Source organism: Ceratotherium simum, chromosome X (assembly GCF_057802395.1).
Source record: "Ceratotherium simum simum isolate JZ-2026a chromosome X, ASM5780239v1, whole genome shotgun sequence".
NCBI classification, from domain to species: Eukaryota; Metazoa; Chordata; class Mammalia; order Perissodactyla; family Rhinocerotidae; genus Ceratotherium; species Ceratotherium simum.
In genome coordinates, this window is record NC_141940.1 from 36554574 (window position 1) to 36575652 (window position 21079).

Here is a 21079-nt window from a genome sequence, read left to right on the forward strand (position 1 = left end):
GGAATGGGTAGCAGTGACAACGGCTTGCTTATGCAGGTATCCGGAAAGCAGCCCAAAGTCTAGGCATGAGAAGGCAGTTGGAGTCAGCGCTGCAAAATCTTGGCACTTCTCAGGAGCAGAAGAAGCAAGGGCTGGCTTGCCCAGGACAAGTCGGGACCCTGTGAAAAGAAGAGGAAGAGCCGATGCTCCTAGGAATAGAGAACTCGACTTGAGGAGATATGGAAGGGTGAAGGTACTTGCAGAGCTACCTTGCTGGGAAAGGGTGGGATTAACCCAATCAGCCCAAGGTTGAGAGAAGTACGTACAAGCAGCTGAGCTTTGGGACCAAAAGGAAGCCGAGTCTGCAGCTTAACTAAGGGCAACTGCTGCACGAGGCTGCAAAGGGACTGTAATAAGGCTCAGGTGTGTATGATGCCGCCTGGCCCACATTACGTTGCTTTAAGATCTATGCCTGAACTTTCAACTACAGTCTCTGCCCAAGTTCCCTGCTCTTTTCATAGTTTCATGGAAATGAGAGGAAAAATATCTGAACCTAATTTACTAGTAACCTTTTTTATTAGGAATATCTTAAATAGCAAAGAAAGTGTGGGGGGGGGGGCTCACTTGATCTACAGGAGCAGAGGTCACAGTTCAAGCAAAGTAAAGTGCCAAAGCAGTTTATCTGGATATTTCAGGTATGGGGTTTAAGTAATCTTCTCATTTAGCTCTCCTAGATAATAAGTCTCTGCTAGGATCACAGAAACTAAATCCATTAGCTATGCTAGGAAACGCTGATAGAATTGTTGACTAATGTCTCCAAACTATTGTATAGCATTAACAAAAATGGAAAATGCAAAAAGTGTGTTTCTTAAAAAATGGAAACAATGAAAATTTAAATTAAAGCAGCATGAAAGGAATACCTTACCCACAAACGTTCTAATAGACTACATTTAAAATGCTGTGGCACAGCATTAGAAGCATCGGACATGAGAGGCATGTTTCAATGTGTTATTAGGGCACCTTTCTGGGAAAACTACTCTGGATTCTGAGAAAACCAAAGTAAAATACGACCGTGCTTTGCAAGGTTCAAAGACAGGACTGATCACTTGTATTACCTGATTCCACTGCCAACTGTCTCGTTTTTATTTAAATGCCAAAATCCAATTCCTTTCTTACTTTTTCTAAGTGTTAAAAAAATAAATAGATCAAAAGCTGGCTTGGGAAAACTTGCAAAATTAAGCTGCTTTGAAAACTGTCTTTCTGGTATCTGTGGATGCAGTACTAATCATAACCGTTCCCTATAGGAAAAGCACGAAAAACCAATGTTATAATTCAGGAATGAAATAAAAGCATGGTAGAAAAAAAGAATAAAATCTTTACTTCCTTTAGCATGCCAATGTGAAATTACCTTAACTCATTTCTTTTTTAAAGAAACCATAACACTGGAGAAATGATTCCTTTTGGAATCGGGAAGAGGGATCACCATCTTTCTTTAAGGCTACAAATCCACTGAGAAAAATTAAGGGTTATAATGTAAAAGTTAATTCATTTTTGGCATTTTTTACTTATAGAGAAAAATACAAATTCTTCATATTTATAGCTATTTAAACTAAAATTAAGGTATGTAAAATGTCAATTAATACTAATTAATTACTATTAATTAAATACAATTAATACTAATTGACTAATACTTCAAAATGAAGTATATGGCTTCATTTTGAGGAAGAAAATAGAGAAAGGGGAAGGGGGAGAGAGATTCAGAAAATAGGAAAAAGAGCAGGAAAACAAAGAGAAGAAAAATTAGAGACAGGAAGACAAAAAGAGATAGAGGAAAGGGAAAGTAACACAGAGAAAGCACACAGAAAAAGACCCACACAAATATGGTCAATTGATTTTTGACAAAAGTGCAAGAGCAGTTCAATAGAGAAAAGATAGTATTTTCATCAAATGGTGCTGGAACAATTGACATCCATATGCAAAAGAAAAAAATGATCCTCAACCTATACCTCACATCTTGTACAATAATTAACTCAAAATGAATCAAGACCTAAACGTAGAAAACTTCAAAACTTTTACAAGAAAGCATGGGAGAAAATCTTCAAGACCTTGAGTTAGGCAAAAAGTTCTTAGATGTGATATAATAAAAGAAAAAATTGATTAACTGGACTTCATCAAAATTAAAAACTTTTGCTCTGCAAATGATACTGTTTGGAGAATGAAAATTCAAGCCACAGACTGGGAGAAAATATTTGTATATCACACACCTGAGGAAAAAACTTTGTACCAAAAATATATAAAGAACTCTCAAAAGTCAACAATAAGAAAACAACAATAAAAAAATGGGCAAAAGATTTGACTACACATTTCATCAAAGATATAGGAATGGCTACTAAGCACATAAAAAGATGTTCATCATCGTTAGTCATTATGAAAATGCAAATTAATACCACAACAAGACATCACCACTCACCTACTAAGAGGGCTATAATAAATAATACAGATAATAACAAGTGTTAGCAAGGATGTGGAAAAACTAGAATCTAAGTACAAGAAGCCAGATGCAAAAGGGGTATGGTTGCAAAAGATATATGATTCCACTTAAATGAAATACACCACAAAGGCAAATCTATAGACAGATTAGTGGTTGCCTGAGGTTGAGGTGGTAATAGGTATTAACTGCAAACAGACACAAAGCATCTTTTTGGTGTGACAGAAATGTTCTAACACCGTTTTGTGGTTGTTTCCACAATTCTATATATTCACTAAAAATTACTGAACTGTACACTTAAAACTGGTGATTTAACAGCTTTATAATTCACATCAGACAATCCACTCAAAGTGTACATTTCAGTGGTCTATAGTATATTTACCGAGTTGTGCATCCATCACCACAATCAATTTTAGAACATTCTCATTACCCCAAAACGAAAACCCACACCCCATAACCATTGACCTCTAATCCTCCTGTCCACACTAACTCCAGGCAACCACTAGTCTACGTTCTATAATTTGCCTATTCTGGACATTTGAAATAAATGGAATCATACAATATATGGTCCTGTGTAACTGGCTTCTTTCACTTAGCATGAGGTTTTCAAGGTTTGCCCATGTTGTAGCATCTATCAGTATTTCAATCCTTTGTATAGTTAAACTATATTTTATTTATCCATCCATCAGTTGATGGACATTTGTGTCGTTTCCACTTTGGGGCTATAACTAATGCTGTTATATTCACCTGCAAGTTTTGGTTTGGACATGTTTCTATTCTCTTGGGTAATACCTAGAAGTAGAGTTGTTGGATCATATGGTAACTCTACATTTAACCGTTTGAGGAACTGTCAGTTTTCCACAGCAGTTGTACCATTTTACCTTCTCATCAGTAGTGTATGAAGATTCCCATTTCTCTACATGCTATCAACACTTACTGCCTATCTCTTGATTATAGCCATCCTAGTGAGTATGAAGTGGCATCTCATTGTGGTTTTGTTTTGCATTTCCCTGATGGCTAATAATGTTGAGCATTTTTTATGTGCCTATTGGCCATTTGTATATATTTAACGAGATACCACTACATACATCTTAGAATGATTAAAAAGAATTTTTTAAAAAGCTGATAATACCAAGTGTTGACAACCATGCAGAGCAACTGGAACTCTCATATGTTGCTGGTGGGAATATAAAATAGTACAGCCACTCTGGAAAAATAGTTCAGCAGTTTCTTCTTAAGTTAAACATAGAGTTACCATATGACCCAGCAATCCCACTTCTGGGTATCTATCCAAGAGAAATGAAAATGTAAGTTCACACAAAAACCTGTACATGAATGTTTATAGCAGCTTTATTCATAATCATGATTCCCCCAAAACTGGAAATAATCCAAACATCCTTCAACTGGTGAGTGGACAAACTGTGGTACATCCATACAACAGAATACTCCTCAGCAATAAAAAATGATGAAGCATGGATACACACAAGAACATGTATGAATCTCAAATGTATAGTGCTAAGCAAAAGACATTCAAAAGGCTACATACTGTATGATTGCATTTATATGACATATTGGAAAAGGCAAAAACTATGGGAAGGGAAAACAGATCAGCTGCCGCCAGTAGTTAGGACTGCAGGAAAGGGTTGACCACAAAGGGATGGCAGGAAGGGATGTATGCGGGTGACGGAAGTGTTCTGTATCTTGACTGTAGTAGTGGTTACATGATTATGCATTTGTCAAAACTTACAGAACTGTACAAGAAAAAAGGCTAATTTTGCTGTATTTAAATTTTAAAATAAATAAAACAAAAACCAGTAGAAGGAATAGAATTTAGAGTTAAGAGCTCACAGAACAGACAAGATTGGAGAGAAAAAACAAGAAAATTAGAGGATCAATCCAGGAAGCCAACATCTAACCTACAGGAGGCCCAAAAAGAGATGAAGAAAGTGGAGGAGAAGAAATGATGATGGTAATGATAATGATATAAGGAAAATTCTAGCACTGCAGGATATGATCTATATTTAGATCTATATTTCAATCTATATTTAGACTGAAAGGGTCCATGAAGTAGCCAGAACAATGAAAGCAAAAAAGATGATCAGCAATGCACATAACAATAACATTTCTGAAGTCAGGGGATAACGAAAAGACTAAAGATTTCAGAGAGGAAAAACAGATCATATACTAAAGATCACACATATGAATAGCAATAAACTTCTCAACAGAAGCACTAGAAGCTTTCTAACAATGAAGTTCAATATTTGAGGGGAAATTATTTCCAATCTCGAATTCTACAACAAGCTATCAATCAGATGGGAGAGTAGATGGCCTTTTCAAACAGGAAAGATTAAAAAAAAATCACCATCCATTCTCAGAAAGCTACTGGAGGATATTTGAAACCAAAATAAATAAGTTAAACCACAAAAAGGGCAGGGGGCACATAGTGCCCTGGAAACAGAAGATTCAACACAAGAGAGAAGTAAAAGGAATTTCCAGGATAAGGATGAAGGAGAAATCCCAAGAAGATATTCAGAAGGACTAGATAGAGAATGACCAGTTCAGGCAAAAGGATAGAGAACTCCAGCACAGACATTTCAAAAATTAATAAAATTATAACCTAATCAAACATACTAGGAAAAACGTACACCTCTGTTGTAGAGTGTGGGGACATTTCTATAGAAAACTGAGCAAATGAAAAAAATAAACAAAAATGAAGTATAACAGTTCTATAGAAAAGAAAATGTATCAATGAACACTTACTACATGGCTCAGATGTGAACAATATTGTACTTAAGTAGTCATAATAATGTCAACACTGAAAACAGATTTCACAAGAACTGATAAAACTAAATTTGTTTTTGTTTTTTAAATTTAAATATCATCTATAGACTTCCTACTATGGAAGAGGCGGCTTCATCTCCCACCTCTTCCACACCAGGAAATCTATAGATATTTAAATTTATATTTAAAAAAAAAGTTTGAACATATCACTTATAAAACATATAAAATAATGTAATATGGTCACCTATAGGAAGCAGGATCAGAGATGTAGAGGAGTGGGACACAGAACTGCTGTTTCTTGTTATAAGCCTTGTAGAACGAGTTAATATTTTATATTATTTACATTTTCTTAAGAAATAAAAATTATTCAATAAGTGAGCACGAAACAGAATAGCATAATAAATTGGGAAAATAAATAAGTAGATGTAAAAACGGGTTTTAAATAATTACACAACTTAACCAAGTTTTCACATCCAATCAGTAATACTACTAGGACTAGAACTATATATAGTCTCCCAATTCTTGTACAATTATTATAGAGAGGAATCACATACCACAGAAGAAAAGATACGAACCAAGGCTCAGAGGTGGTTTAGTACAGGTTACGTCCCCCAAATTAGCACAATAGGACTTTCTAAAAAAAGACCCGTGAGACAACACTAGACTTCATCCTGTATATAACAGAAAGCCATTTCATAGTATTTAATACTGTCCTTTGAAATATCTATTGCACTTGAAATTCCAACCGGCTGACTATTCTTCCACAGCAAACTACTCCAATCCTGTAAATCTCCACAACAGTGGTTCTCAAGTGAAGGGCTTAATAAAACAGATTGCCTCATGCCCACATATTTATTCAGCAGGTCTGGGGTGTGTCTTGAGAATTTGCATTTCTAACAAGTTCTCAGATGATGCTGATACTGCTGGTCCAGGACCACACTTTGGGAACCAGTGCTCTAGAACAATGTGTTCCACAAGTTATTAATAAGTGTTCCTAAAATGTTTCAAGGCCAAAATTTCAGGAAACACTGCATACATACTATAATCCTATCTTTGAGGTTCACAATGCCCATTAGCAATATTAAAGGCTCTAAGGAACGCTAAGGTTACCTGCTTAACTTTGACCTGGCCTTTCCCATGGGAGAAAAACAGTTTGGGAAAGGCCAGGTCAAAGTTAAGCAGTAACTTTAGCATTCAAGTTACTAATGGTTTTTAATGCACTATAGCTACTGCTTTTAAATTGTTTCAAAGTTTGAGAAATGTTGCTCTAGAAATTTTTCTGTTATCTAAGGTTGTTGGAATAATTACATAAGATACTGCAGGTCAAGTGCTTAGCACGTAAGTGCTTAATTATGTATTGACTACTGTTAGCTGCTGCCTGACAAAGCAGTTCACTAAGAAATTATTCTTTTGCCAAAAAAAAAAAAAAGGTAAGAACCAGAACAGTTTCACCTAAATTATACTGTAAATCAAGCCAAAGTTCAAATATAGATCCCCAGAAGAGCTTTCCCCAACCTGATGGAGTTCCTCCCTTTGACATCTGAAAATAATAGGATGAAAAACAATTGCCTTAGACTTTTCAGGTACTTGTACTCTGGGGCCAGATTAAAACAAATTGAAGAAACTGAAAATAACTTTAAAAACTTAACATCTTATTTGACCTGTCATGAAACTGATGTGCTTTAATTTTATAATTACTATTTTTTATATTGTAATTTAACTTGAAAATGTGATTTAATTGCTAGAATTATTTTCTTTCACTGATCAAATGGGAAATCTCTTTGTACTACAACATATGAATACTAGTAGTTTTAATTCTAAAATAACACTCCATTTTTCAACCAATAAAATGAGGTATATGCCTGGATTTTTTTTTTAAAGCACACATTATCTGTGACATACAAGGTATAGTTATAAATGTATATAGGACATGATGCTTTTGAGTTATTTTTAGTTTCTGAAAGGCAATATGGTACCATGAAAAGAGTATCATGAACTTGGGTTATGCCACTTTAATCATCCTGGGTCACAGTTTCCTCATCTGTAAAATGAAGGAAGATGGGTTGCATGATCTCTAAGCTCTTTCAAGTCTAAGGAATTGTGATTCTCTGTGATTCAATGGTGGATAACAGACTTGCCCTCCCTTCAGATGGTCAAATTTGTGATGAACATTAACCACAAAAACAGCTTGTAGGGGGATTAACCTATTATCCTGGCAAAGTGCGGGGTTGACAGCCCCACATAAAAATGGATGATAAGTCTTACCTTACCAAATGAAATAAAGAGACCTAAAATTTTAAAGATAAAATTTGTAACTATGGTTGGTGATGGATGTTAACTAAATTTATTGTGGTAATAATTTTGCAATATATACATATATCAAATCATTATGCTGTATACCTTAAACTTATACAATGTTATAGGTCAATTATATCTAAATAAAACTGGAAAAAATAAAGAGAAATACATGTATGTAACAACTTGTGACAGAACCTGCAGAAAAGGCAATTAGTATTAAAATAACAATACTAAATCATGTATTTCAATTATTTTTAGTACCAAATAACATGGGGCCAACTTGGAGAAAGAGCTCCTCAACTCGATAGAACTTCTTTTTTAGGTCTTTCATTACTGAAAAATAAAATGGTAAATTTTTTAAACATTTTTTACCAGCACCCTGGAACTAGAACCTGTCACTTGTTTTCCCGGTGGACATTTAACCAGAACTAATAAAGCAAGATTTATGAAGGAAGGGACCACAAGGGTTCTAAAACAAAATTTGGTCCCATGGCCCTATTCAACCTCCTCCTCAAGTTTTAGGAAGGAGACAATAAAGCTAAGTAAAAGAACCGACTTCCCAGAGCAGTCATCCTTCTTCAGATATGCAAAACAGAAGAAACATTACCAAGAGCCGCTTGCTTTCATTTCCTTCTCTTCCCCTTTCACCTGAAGCATTCAAATATAGATTAGAAGAAAACAGAAATAGTACTTTGCTTAAAAATATATTACATTGGTACAGAAATACTGAGAGTTTTTTTTGTTGATTTAAGATACTTGCAGCGTCTAATCAGTCTACAGACAGGGAATTGAGCGAACGGAGAATAAAGACCAGAACATTTTTTTGTTTCGATGCACTGGAAAGACCCACTCACTTAAACCTCTAAATTAATTCTCTAACCCCTGCTAGAGACTAAATATGAATTTAAATACAAAATTCAATGAAGACTTTGCTTTCTGTATCATTTAGGACTACATACTGTAAATTCTAGAGAAATATCTCTAAAACTATTCCTACTTCTTAAAACAAAAGCTCTAACCAAGAGAAATTGTATTATATCAATGAAATCTTTTATTTTCAAGCATGCTACACAATTGGTTTTATGTCTAAGAAATGACCTATGAGGGAAATTAGTTTTACTAATTCATAAATGGGAAAACTGAGATCCAGAAAATTACTCAGGTTGAGGATTTAGGAATGTTGTTCACTCCTAACTTTGGGAAGTGCGTTATCCACCCACTTCGTACTGGTAGTGGACAACCAACCAATATGTTCTGTACAAAAGGGGAAATTTACAGTAAAAAAGATGCAATATATGGCCTCTCACAGGCATCATTCCAACAGTGACTATCAGTTCAGCAAATACTTCAGCACACTTGACAGTAAATGAGTAAATTACAATACTGTATTGCTTCACCAAATACCCTAACGTAGTATATCCTAAAATAATTACTACAGATGAAAAAATTCCATTTAGTTCCTTTTATCAATTAGAAACAGTGTTACATATTATGGGTTATAGATACTGAGTTAATAGTATAAGAGTACTAAAGGTTAGTTTCAAAATGTGTTGCTTGGTATGTTTTAAACTTTATGAGGAAAGTTCGTAATTTGTGTTGTATCATAAAAACTAGAAATTACTAAACTCAAATGTACTTAATCAGAGGGTTTAATTCTAAAGGAGTCAAGTAGTTATCACCAGAATATTAATGAACAATGACCAAGGAAAGAAGTTACTGATGTTGGCCTCAGTCTAGAGATTCTTAACCTGGGGCCTCAAGGTACCTGTAAACTTCCTGAAATTCACTGCAAAATGTGTATATGTTTGAGTAGGGAGAGAAGCAATAGTTTTAAATATTCTGAAGAGTTTCATGACCCAAAGAAGCTTAAGAACTATTGACTTAGAGAGCAGGCCTATAGCCATCAAAATAAAATCAATATAGTGTGTCAATCAAAATAAATAGCTTTGGCCAGGATGTGGTAAAAATTCATAAAGACAATAAAGATCTAGAAGTCAAATACCAAAACAGATGGTATATAACGATATAAAAGCCCCTCAAAATATTTTTCAAGAATCAATATCAAAGTCAAGAAGCATATATTCCACATACCTGTTTGAAGCCAGCTAGATTTATTTGCCCACCTTTTGTCTAGCCACCTACAAAAATTATAAGAATTAAAAGAACTATAAAAATCTAAAGATTGTGCTAGAATATTTAGGTAAGGAATTAACCATTTAACAAGGACTTAAATTGAGTGTTGTTCGGCAGTTATCTTAAACCTCTCTCCATGTAATCTTTTACTGGAAAACACTACAGCTAATGCTTTTAATAAACCTCTGATTTTTAATGTTTTACCAAAAATCTCCAATAAAAACGATTATTTGACAGGCCCTTAAATACCATTAGGATATTACATAGTATCAGCCCTGCTATGTTTTAGATGTCATTACTGTAAACGCTTGATCCTACAGACTTCACCATACAATCTAATGGTCACATCTTTCTTCTGAACAAGAGGCATACTAGATACTCTGGAGTCAAGTCAAAGACAGTATGAAATGAATGTGTGCAAGATGACAGTGTTTCCTATAGCCAATACCTAATTCTAATCAAGATAATGAAAAAAGAGTACTAAGTTACAGAAGTGCATTTACCATTTATGGAAAGCCTACTGTGTTTCAGGCCGAGGACTCAAGAATGAATAAGACCTATAGCTCCTCCTCAACTAGACTGTAAGTGTTCCTCCAGAGCAGGAATTATGTCTTGAGTTCTGCTGACACAAAAAGTAGATTCTTATGCATTTATGTTAAAAGACTAAATGAACAAACAAATAAATAGGCTTGAGATATTTAGGAAGTAAAGCTGAGAGTACCTGTGACCAATCAGATATTAAAGGTTGGAGAAATGAGTTAAATCCTGGAACTGACTAAACGGTAACACCATTAATAGAGGTAAGGCTCTCAGAAGAGTGAAAAAGAGAAATATGATCTTAGTTTGGGGCACACCGAGTTTAAGGTGCTTAGAGAATTGACAGACAGAAATGACTAACAGGCAACTGGAAATACCATTCAGAAGCTCAAATCAAGAGTTGGGGGATATAGATATGGCAATCAATAATAGAACCTCTGGGAGTGATGAGAATACCAAGAAAAAATATGTAAAGAGAAGAGGACCAAAAACAGAACCTAAAACACAAATATTTAGAGAAAACAAAAGAGCCAGTAAATAACTTGCAACCACGTAAACAAACTGGGAGAGTTTCCCCACATGGATTTTATGAGTGGCAATCAGTATGCTTTAAATAGCAATGTAAAAACTGAAACAGGTTATATAAATGTGGCTACCATACAATCTAAATTTCTTGCAAGAGTCTTATTTCAAATATTCTGTCCTCTTGTCCCCATAAATGACGGAAATGTACTGGAATTCAGCATTCCAATCACAACTTCCAGACTATCTTTTGGACACTTAAGTAGCATAAAGATCCTATTCACATTATGCTTGAGCTGTTTTCTCACTTGCAAAATTAAGACAATAATCTTAACTATTTCATAGGGTTATTGTCAAGATTGAGTTCATACGTGTAAAGTGCTTTGAATGGTACCTGATACATACTAAGCGCACAACAGATATCAACTAATTACTTTTCATTTCCCACTCTGCCATAAAAATATGGTACTAATTGTACAGCAGAAAATTGATTACCACATAGCTATCAGGACCACCCAATTCCAAATCTTTCCCCAAAATCAATTTCAAATAATCTGCCCATACATCTCATTTCTCCGACTCTATGCAGATTTTTGGTCATCTCCGAAAATTTTATATTTTGAACAAATCAGAGGGATTAAGTGCTCATACCATAATTACAATCACTCCCCACATAATGATATTTCAGTCAACAATGGACCATGTACATTATGGTGGTCCCATAAGATTAATACCACATAGCATAGGTGTGTAGTAGGCTATACCAACAATGAAATCGCCTAATGAGGCATTTCTCAGAATGTATCCCTGTCATTAAGCAACGCATGACAGTAAAGGGCCAAGAAAAATATCTACATTACTGCTAGTCACTCCTGAATTATTTTCAGTCTTGGAAAACTCTTCCTCAAACTATCATAGTGGTACACATTTTTATATTGTCCTGTCTACATGATTTGCTTTCAAAAGCATAAATAGTGCTTTCAAGTGTCTAAAAATCACTCAATAGTACTTCCAGATGACTTTTTTTTTTTTTTTGCAGGGAAGGATTGGCACTAAGCTAACATCTGTTGCCAATCTTCTTTTTTTTTTGTTTCTCCCCAAAGCACCAGTGCATGGTTGTATATCCTAGTTCTAAGTCCTTCTAGTTCTTCTATGTGAGCTGCCACCACAGCATGGCAACTGACAAGACAGGTGGTGTGGCTGCATGACTGGGAAATGAACCTGGGCTGCCGAAGCGGTAAGCACACGGAACTTTAACCACTAGACCATCAGGGCTGGCTCAGATAATGACTACTTTTAAATGTTCCAGAACCCCATAGCAAGTTAATCAGTTGCACCAGCTTACCTAAAACCAAATTTTTCCAGCTCTTACTTTCTTTCCTCCCAAATTATAAGCACAGTCATCTAAAATCCTTACTTCCCAAGGTCATCCTATAACCTCACATCACTTTTCATCTACTCCAACATCAACTTTCTACTATTTACCTGTCCACCTCTGAAGCTTTCCATGATGTGAATTTCTTTAATTAAACTTTCTTTTGCTTCCTTATCCCTGGAAATCTAAATATCTCTAACAGAAAACTGCTAAATAAACTGCATTACACTTACTTATTGATTTCAAGAACCTGAAGCTCTGTCATGTAATGAAACTAAACAAATTTTATAGAATCTTGATTACCATTAATTTTTTCATAAGGACCAATAAGATGTAAACTTGGCAATTAATTTACCTTAACCTCTTTCCTCATCTGCAAAATGAGTGGTTTGCAGTAGGCGTTTTTAAAATTCTCTTCCAACTCCAAAAATCTACTATTCTTTGTCTTAAAGTCTTCATGCGTTCAATCTAGTATCAATGCTACCCATGCCGTTTTGCTAGATTCCAAAAGCTCAGGAATCACAGGTTTTTAAGTCCAAGGTAAGGTTGACATACACCAAAGGAAAACCCAATTAAGTGAAGTATGAAATTCATACTAAAATAAACTAATTAAACAACTTCTTGAAATGAAAACAACTTTCCTTGGAAGGGAGTCAAGTAACTAAAGCAAATACTAGGCAAACAAGCATAAAGAAACAAAAAGCTTACAACATACATTATGGTAGTAGAAAGAGTACAGGATGGGAGTCAAGGAGCTGCTTCTAGTGGCAGCTCTGCCAAAGGCTGTTGTTTCAGACAAGTCATAACCTCTGGCCTTCTTCCTAATCTGAGAAACAACAGGATTGGACCAGATGATGTTGAGGATTCCTGCCAAATCAAAATCATTCTAAGATCCTTTGATTTTCAAACCCCACAACTAATATAAAATTTCACAAGGTATAGTCAAAAGATGTCACTCCACACAATTGACACCAGTGCTTTAAGCCTCTGATAAATGAATCTGGGTTATATATTTTTGTGGGAAAAAAGAAAGCAGATTTGAGGTCCCATGTTGCTTTTTAGTTGTCTGATGTTTCAGTAGACCCTTGCATTTGTTCCTGATTCTCTATGGTTAGTCCTTCATGACATAAAATAACTAAAGACTCAGTGATCAACATAAATTTTAAGCCACAATTTTTCTCAAATTAGAGAAACACATTTAAAAGAGAGCCCAGAAAAGTCAAATTCTCTCCATGGATTTGAAGAGGGCCTTTCCTATGTTTGTATAACATTAATATATAATTATGATTATGGTGCTGTGAATTCTCAACTATGTAGAGGTAGATTACTCACTTTTCAGATTATTCTCAGCAAAATTTTAATCCAAGTTGGCTTCCTCCTGCTACCCAGAGTACTTCTCAGCCACCACCTTCTACTATTAGTAAGAATTTATTTTAATATTAGCCTAAGTAAAACACAATCAGGAAAATAAATCTACAAAAACATATAATGCATCCCAAGTAAAATGTGTAGAGTAGTCAACATTTTGGGATAATTATAGTGAATGCTCTATGTTTATGGATGAACTATATCTGAACTTTCTACCAATAAACTATGAACACTTACAGATAACCTAGTTTATTTTATAGGTCTTGAGACCCTTCATCAGAATTTCATAATGTATCTCAAGTTATGTGAAATTTTAAAACCATATATTTAGGCCAATATACACATCAGATCATTTAATCATTTGTAAAACTAGCTTTATAAGTACATAAATTATCAATTCCCCTATGATGCTACAGTAAATGTTTCAACACCACTGTGAGAGGGAGTCCCTAAAAAATAACAGCAAGTCCTATGGGTAAATAAGGCCTTTTCGATTTCCTCTTCTCAAACCAGTAAAGCTTTGACATTGGGCAAGATTTTGTCACTTTCTATTTGTATTTTAAAGGAAAAAAGTGAACATATCCACTCCACTCTATTCTTCAGGACAAAAGTAGTTTGTTTCTCCAAGTACTATAGATCAACTGACTTGACAGTTAATCTTTTAGGTAATTATTGAGCTTTTTATTTCACAGAACACAATCCATCATTTTTTTTTTTTTAAAATTTGGTTCCTTGGATTATGAAGCTAAAGATGCTCTCAATTTTTTTTACAAGTTGGTTAGTTTCATTTTTTTTCATTCTAAGGAACATCAAACTAACTACATTTGAGGTTTGTGCCAAAGTTTTCAAATTTAATTCATTTTTTTCATGATTCCAAATCCACTTGGGATTCTAGGATAAAACCTGTGAATGCTCACCATATATTTCTCTTACTAAAATATAATGATTAAGAAAAGTCTAATGAATTTACTAAATTGCAATTAGGATTTGGACCCAAAGGCTTATACTCACATCATAAAATTTTCTATACATTCTACAGATATAGTAAGTTTATTAACTTATGTTATTCTGCAAATATATATTATATATTTAATTTGATTTAACCACATTCCATAGGTTGCATTTAGGGGGGTGTTTTTAAAATGTTGAGAGTTTAGTGTTTATTTTTGTAATCCAACAACTTTATCCAAAAATGCAGAAAATTTTTCTGGCTGGCCAGGAGGAAAACATTTCAGTGTTGATAAGTCCATTGACTGTAACAGCCCAGGAAGCGTGCTAAAACAAAAGAAGAAAAATATTAGGTAACATGGGAGAAAAATTCCATAATTCATCTGCTGCCCACTTGATGACTGAATCTAACTTCCAAGAATTTGTGATGCTTCTCAAACTGTACATGTGAATTTTAATGTATTTTAATATTACAGGTATACATACTAAGATTAAAGCAATACAAAGCACTGCCTATCAATATCAATTTAACAGACACATTATCTCCTATGTCAACTGAAATATTTCAGAAATGTTATTTCATGAAAGATGTGATCACATGGCTTTGGAACATTTCTCAGGACTGGGCAGATACAAACTGAAGCAAAATTAACTTATGAAAACAGAATAAATGAAACCAAAAGTAACAGGTGCCAGACAAGAACAATAAGCTGGGGAGACTACTAGACCATGCATGAAGACTGTGAAATAACTTTTGTTGCCAGTAATTTACCGTCATAAATCCATATATAATTAAGCAACGTACAATCGCCATGCATGTTGGAAATAAGGTTCCAAATCACAACATAAAACTATTACTGCAGAAATTTAATTAAACCAGTCACTTAAATTAGAACAGACATACAACCACCCAGCCTAGATTTGGTGCAAATAAATGATATGCTGAAAATGAAAATACAACAAATTATTGATTCTTGTGGCACTCGTGTGTGACTTTCTTGCAATTAATACAGGAAAAAAAGGATTCTAAAACTGTAAAAAACTAATAAATTGGAGACTTGTACAGCTTTCTTTCCAGTCTGAGTCAAGAGTCAGGATGTGTTTATGAAATCAATATTTTCCCTTTTTTAATATACTGACATAAAATCAAAGCTTATTTAACATTTAGAATGAAAATACGCATCAAAAGTATCTGAAAAAACTGACTTGCTTTAACCAATTAGGAAGATGACAGTTTATTCCTCTTTAAAAAATGTTAACCACAATAATCTCAGCTACCCAAGGACAGATATGTCCATTATCTGAAGCCCACATAATTTGGATTATCTAGCTTCTCCCCTGACTCACAATACTTTTAAGAATGGTTTCTATATTACAAAGCCACCCTGACAGTCCTTCTCCTCCATCATTATAAAGAATAGGACACCAACAATTGCTCCTGAAACAACCAATGAAGCTTTCTCCTCTCAATGAGAATAGGAATCTGTCTGTTTTGTTCACTGCGTACATGCTAAGTGCCTAGAATAATGCCTGGCACATAGTAGGTGCTCAATAAATATTTAATGAATGAACAAATATTTACTGAGTGCCTAAGAGACAGATGCAGTAAAGTTAAAAGAAAAGCTTATTATGTTCTAACCAGTTTCTTCTAAGGTTTCTTATTTTAAAATTAATTTCAATTTGTTATAACATAAAAATATGTATTTTGTAATACTTCTATGAGGTCTTTATTTTTTAAAACATTAAATTAGGATAGCTTGTAAAGTCAAACAATTGGGAATTACTGACCTGACGCTTTGGCAAGCTTCTAGTGTCTCAAGAAGAATTAACAGAAAACAAACCAGCAATTTTCTTCTTCCTTCTACTGTGATGTTGATCAGTTCTTGTTGAATTCTAATATACTTCTAGAAAATAATACTCCTTACCATAAAGTAATTCCTCTGCTTAAAATACTCCAATGGCTTCTTACTAAACATAGAACAAAATCAGAACTCCTATATGAGCTATCCCCACCCAGCTTCACTTTATACTATTCTCCCTTGCTCACTATACTCCTGCCACACTAACCTTCCCTCTGTTCCTCAAACACACCAAACTCCAAGCTCATTACTAACTTAGGGCCCTTGCAACTGCTGCTTCCTCTGTCTCTAGAACTTCACGACTGGCTCTTCCTTGTCATTCAGGTCTCAGCTCACATGTCATATACCCAGTCATGCCTTCCCTGACCATTCTAATTAGTCTTCACCCCAGCTATCACATCACCCTGCCTTATTTTCTTCATAACACATTTCACCATGTGAAATTATCTTAATTTCTTATTTATAACTGTCTGTCTCCCACCACTAGAACATAAGCACCATGAGAGCAGGGACTTGATCTCATGTTTACCACTGTATCCACAGCACCTAAAACAATGCCTGCCACTTATTAGATGTAGTTGAATTAATGAATGAGTAAATTTAATTTAGGAATTCCAGAGGGTTTACTGAAGGCAAAATCTTAATTAAAAGGAAGCAAATGTCTTCCTTGAATAATGAAAATCTAAATAATGAACTAAAAAATTACATTCTTGGAGACTTGTGCACCCAGATGAACACATATTCACACGCACACACATACATTCAGATATTCACATGCAATGAAATAGGCATAGATACAGAAAGCACTACTACACAGAGATCACAAAGTGGAAGATAAATAAATGAGAAGGTTTTACAGGTGAGAAAATCAAAGTATGTTTGATAAGTAGGAGAAGGTAAGAGGTCAAAGAGACAGATGGGGTTAGGCAGGTGGGTAAGAATAGCTAGGGAGGAATTAAGGCAAGAGGTCAAATAATCAGTATCTAGTATACCTGCAGGTACAGGAGAAGAGATGCCCGTCTTTCTGTAGCTGCTTTGCCAATTCCAGCTGATGATTGTTCATCAACTTTTCATTTACAACCACTACAAGTGGCTTTCTTTTTTCCAGAGTCTCCAAACAGCTTCCTGCACCTACAAAAATAGATCAAATTTGTTAATACATTTAAAAAAAAAAAGTCAAGGTGCTCCACCAAGTTTTATAGCTAGAACTCAAAAGATGAAAAACTTAGTTGGCAGAACTACAAACCAGGCATTTTAATTATACCTTCAAAATGACAAAAGTATAGTTATCAGTTGCTTTCTAGTAAGTGTTATAAACCTGACTTGAAAAATACATTCTTCATGATGTAATCTATGCAGAAATAGAAGTATAATAATGTACACCTGAAATTTATACAACATTATAAACCAATGTTACTGCAATAAACAAAAAATTTAAAACAAAACAAAAAAAAAGAAAAGTGGGGTGAATGAGGGAAAATATCTTAAAGATTTGTTTTTGGGATGAAATAAAGTCATACGTGTGAAGAAATAAGCACAAAAAAAATAAAATAAAATAGCATAATATGCAAAAAAAAGAAAGAAAAATGCATTCTTTATCACCGCCAACAATATTATGACATAGGATTCAGTGCTTGCCACTTGTCCTCTAGTAATATGTCCTGGGCATGGGCTTTCAATTCAAATAAGATTCAGGTTCAACATACTGTACATGAAACTGCACTGCACTTCTATTCCAACACAAGTAGAAAAAGCAAGCCTTCAATAGCGAGACACTAATAAAGATAAACTTTGACCACTCCTTAAAAGTCTGCCTGTGAGGTACCATCCCGAACACAGTCAAGGATAATTCTCCACAAATGCGCATATATACAATATTTGGGTCAATTCAACTTCGAAATCTAAATCATTTAGATATTTTAAATGGGAGCAAGGAGACTGATAAGTAGACAAAGCCTTTTTGGGTAGATGATGCTAGGGGAGTAGTTAAGAACACAGACTCCAGCACCAGACTATTACCTGTCTACCACTTACTCACCAGACAAGTTACTTAACCTCTGTGTCTCAGTTTCTTCATCCATAAAATGGAGATACTATAGTACTTACTTCATAAGATTGTTTGGGAGGATTCAACCAGTTATATACTCAAAACATATAGAAAGTACCAAAAGCTGTTAGCTATTATCCTATACATTTCTAATCACCAATCTGTTAGTAATGTCTATTTTTAATGACTTTTCTCTCTTCAAACTAGGCTTTTTTAATAACCAAGAAACTTCCCCCCTTCCTCCCTCACTTATCCAGCAGCTAAAATTGCAATGCTCAGCAGTTACAATTGCAGTGCTCCCCAAAAGCAGTTCTTCTTAAGATACCAGCAGTCTAATTAGATCAGGATGGTTCTCTGAAGAGCAGGCAACGATTTACACAATATGTGGTAGTTAAATATTTTTGACTACGTTCATTTCACACTCACATTCAATAGAAATGTAAAAAATCTTTCAAAGCCAATTTCTCCATGACTATTTCAACCAATTAGCTGGCTGAACATTCCTCCAGATCTAAGCCCAAATACTAATTTCAACTGACAACTCTTTACACATATCATGGGGTAAACTATTTTGCCCCTTAGGGTTTCTTACTGTCAAGTTGCGCTACAGTGATTAATTTCCCATCCTTCTTCCACTCAAAAATAATAAATTCTCTCCGCTAATATTCTCAATTGCTATATTCAAGTAAGTATTATATTCTAAAGGGCTACAGTGAGTTACTCTAGTGATTTTATTTTACCTCAAAAAGGTTGTTTCTGTTCTTATTGTCTATCAAAAACCAAACCGCGAGATTCTAAGGCACTTTACCTGCGTGACTAATAACAAGATCTGCTTTCTGAAGGTCTTCTTTCAATGAATCCTTGTACCTGTAAACATCCAGAGTAAATGACTCAGTACTGAATGGTTCAGGTACCACCTTTCCTCTACCTATCTGTAGAACAAGTCGGTTGTAACCAAGGCACTTGATTATCTGAAACGGGAAAAAAGAAAAAGCGGCCCTTTGAAACAGGTTACTGTAAAAACAGGAATAACCACAACAAACCATAAAGTCGGTGTTCAGACCGGAGCACGGGCTGCGAAACAGTCTGGTCGATTTGAGTTAGTTTTCTAAAATGACCCTCCCCTCCCCCACCCCGCCGCGCCCCGGGCCCCGACGAGGTCTCTCACTGGCCCTAATGGATCTAAGCGACCCAGCTCACCGAGTCCTGAAAGAACTGGCCCTGCCAGAAATAAGAGACCAGGTAAAAACTCCTAAAAAGGCGTCGAAAACTACGGGGCAGACCAAGTAACGGCTTCGTTCCGCCTCAAGATGGCGCTGCGCGAACCGCGAGCCCTCAGGAGACGCCGCGCCACGAGGCCGCCGGCCACGAGGACCCCTGAGGAGGGAGGAAAGGCGCGGATGCGCTCCCGGCGCCGCGGAGCAGGGCAGGGGGCTGCGCGCTGAGCCGCACTGGCTGAGGCGCCCGGCACCGTCGACCCGGCGGCCCGGAGCGGGCCTGAGGAGCGACCGGCGAGGCGGGCCCGAGCCTGAGAGGCGGAGCCGCTGGGAGGAGGGGCGACGCCGGAGGACGGCGAGACAGAGGCGGGGAGGCGGAGGCGGAGAATCGGAGGGGAAAAGCGGGGGAAAGGAGGAGCCGGAGAAAAGACAGGGAGGAGCGGCCCGGCAAAGCGCAGGGAAGCGAAAAGAGGAGGCGGAGGAGGGCCGAGCCAGGCGCGGGGAGGAGCCAGCAAAGGGGCGGCGGCACCTGAGGTAAAGCTTCGGAAGTTTCTTTCCGAGCGCTGCGGTCAGGCACGGTTACCGAGGCTGGCGGCGAGGCCGGCGGCGAGTGGCGGGCGGCGAGCGGCGAGCAAAGCGCGGAGAGCCAAGCCACCGCGCGCCCGCCCGCCCCCACACTCACTTGCAGAGTGTCGTGCGCCGATACGCACGCAATGAGGTCGTCAAAGCTGGTGGTCCCGACAGTAACAAACACGCACTTCATCGCGAGGGTTCCGTAACGCTGAATCGCAGGGACCGGATGTGACGTAGTGGAGGCCACGCGGCTGCAGCGGCTGCGCTCAGTGGGGGAGGCGGAATTCAGCCGTGGCCGCCAGGGGGCGCTGGGAACTCGGTCTGTCTGGCCGCAGAGGGTAGGGGAGGCAAAGACTAACGGCCAATGTGCCAAGCGCTGTTGTAAGCCCTTTGCATGTAGGACCTCACGGGACCCTCACATTAAAGAGGTGGGGAATTGACAGATTTATTTTTTTAAAAGATGGGGGTTAAAAAATAATTATGAAACCTCACACCCTATCTTGAGCTTTGTGTTTGCTTCGTTGCTTGGGTACCCCAAATCTTTTTAATGATACAGAAGTTTGGGATTCTTTATTTGCTGCCATGGTTTGCCAATATACATTTGAGCGATGGTTTTACTTCAGTCTGTTGAGGGCTGTGAAAGAAAGGGCATGTGAAAGAAAAAGTGCCTTTTAAAAAATCACTCATTAGTGATGGCCTAGTGGTTAAAGTTCGGCGCTCACCACTTCGGTGGCCGGGGTTCGCTTCCTGGTCGGAACCACACCAGGCCGGGGTTCGCTTCCTGGTCGGAACCACACCAGCCCGGGCTTCGCTTCCTGGTCGGAACCACACCACCCGTCTGTTGGGTGCCATGCTGTGGCAGCAGCTCACATAGAAGAGCTAGAATGACGTACAACTAGGACGTACAGCCGTGCACTGGGGCTTTGGGGAGGGAAAAAAAAATTGCTCATTAGC

The 21079-nt window shown here is 36.7% G+C and overlaps 1 protein-coding gene across 3 annotated transcripts; it reads right to left on the minus strand.

Annotated features, from left to right (window-relative positions):
* Positions 1 to 13: 13 nt before the first annotated feature.
* On the minus strand, positions 14 to 20354 carry LOC147911821 (UDP-N-acetylglucosamine transferase subunit ALG13). 3 transcript variants are annotated; one of them, XR_015550636.1, is made up of 5 exons: positions 20235 to 20354; positions 19144 to 19306; positions 17281 to 17419; positions 16218 to 16333; positions 13523 to 14756 (listed from the first exon to the last, which is right to left on the minus strand). XR_015550636.1 is itself a non-coding variant. In XM_087427437.1 (4 exons), the coding sequence occupies exons 1-4, from the start codon at positions 20313 to 20315 to the stop codon at positions 110 to 112; spliced, it is 432 nt and encodes a 143-aa protein (XP_087283563.1). In that variant the 5' UTR covers positions 20316 to 20352; the 3' UTR covers positions 14 to 109. The 3 variants fall into 3 exon arrangements, 2 of the variants coding, with proteins under 2 accessions (XP_087283563.1, XP_087283561.1); XM_087427437.1 differs by lacking the exons at positions 13523 to 14756; positions 16218 to 16333 and adding an exon at positions 14 to 158 and having other exon boundaries at positions 20235 to 20352; XM_087427435.1 differs by lacking the exon at positions 16218 to 16333 and having other exon boundaries at positions 20235 to 20351.
* Between the last annotated feature and the right edge of the window lie 725 nt (positions 20355 to 21079).

Bases quoted from the DNA above. Each gene is read 5' to 3' on its own strand.
- LOC147911821 (XM_087427435.1), bottom strand. From the start codon at position 20,315: ATGAAGTGCGTGTTTGTTACTGTCGGGACCACCAGCTTTGACGACCTC. The intron at 19,307-20,234 runs GTGAGTGTGGGG...TTCCCGTTTCAG, and splicing joins CGGCGCACGACACTCTGCAA to ATAATCAAGTGCCTTGGTTA. The intron at 17,420-19,143 runs GTAAAGTGCCTT...CTATTTTTGTAG, and splicing joins TCTTGTTATTAGTCACGCAG to GTGCAGGAAGCTGTTTGGAG.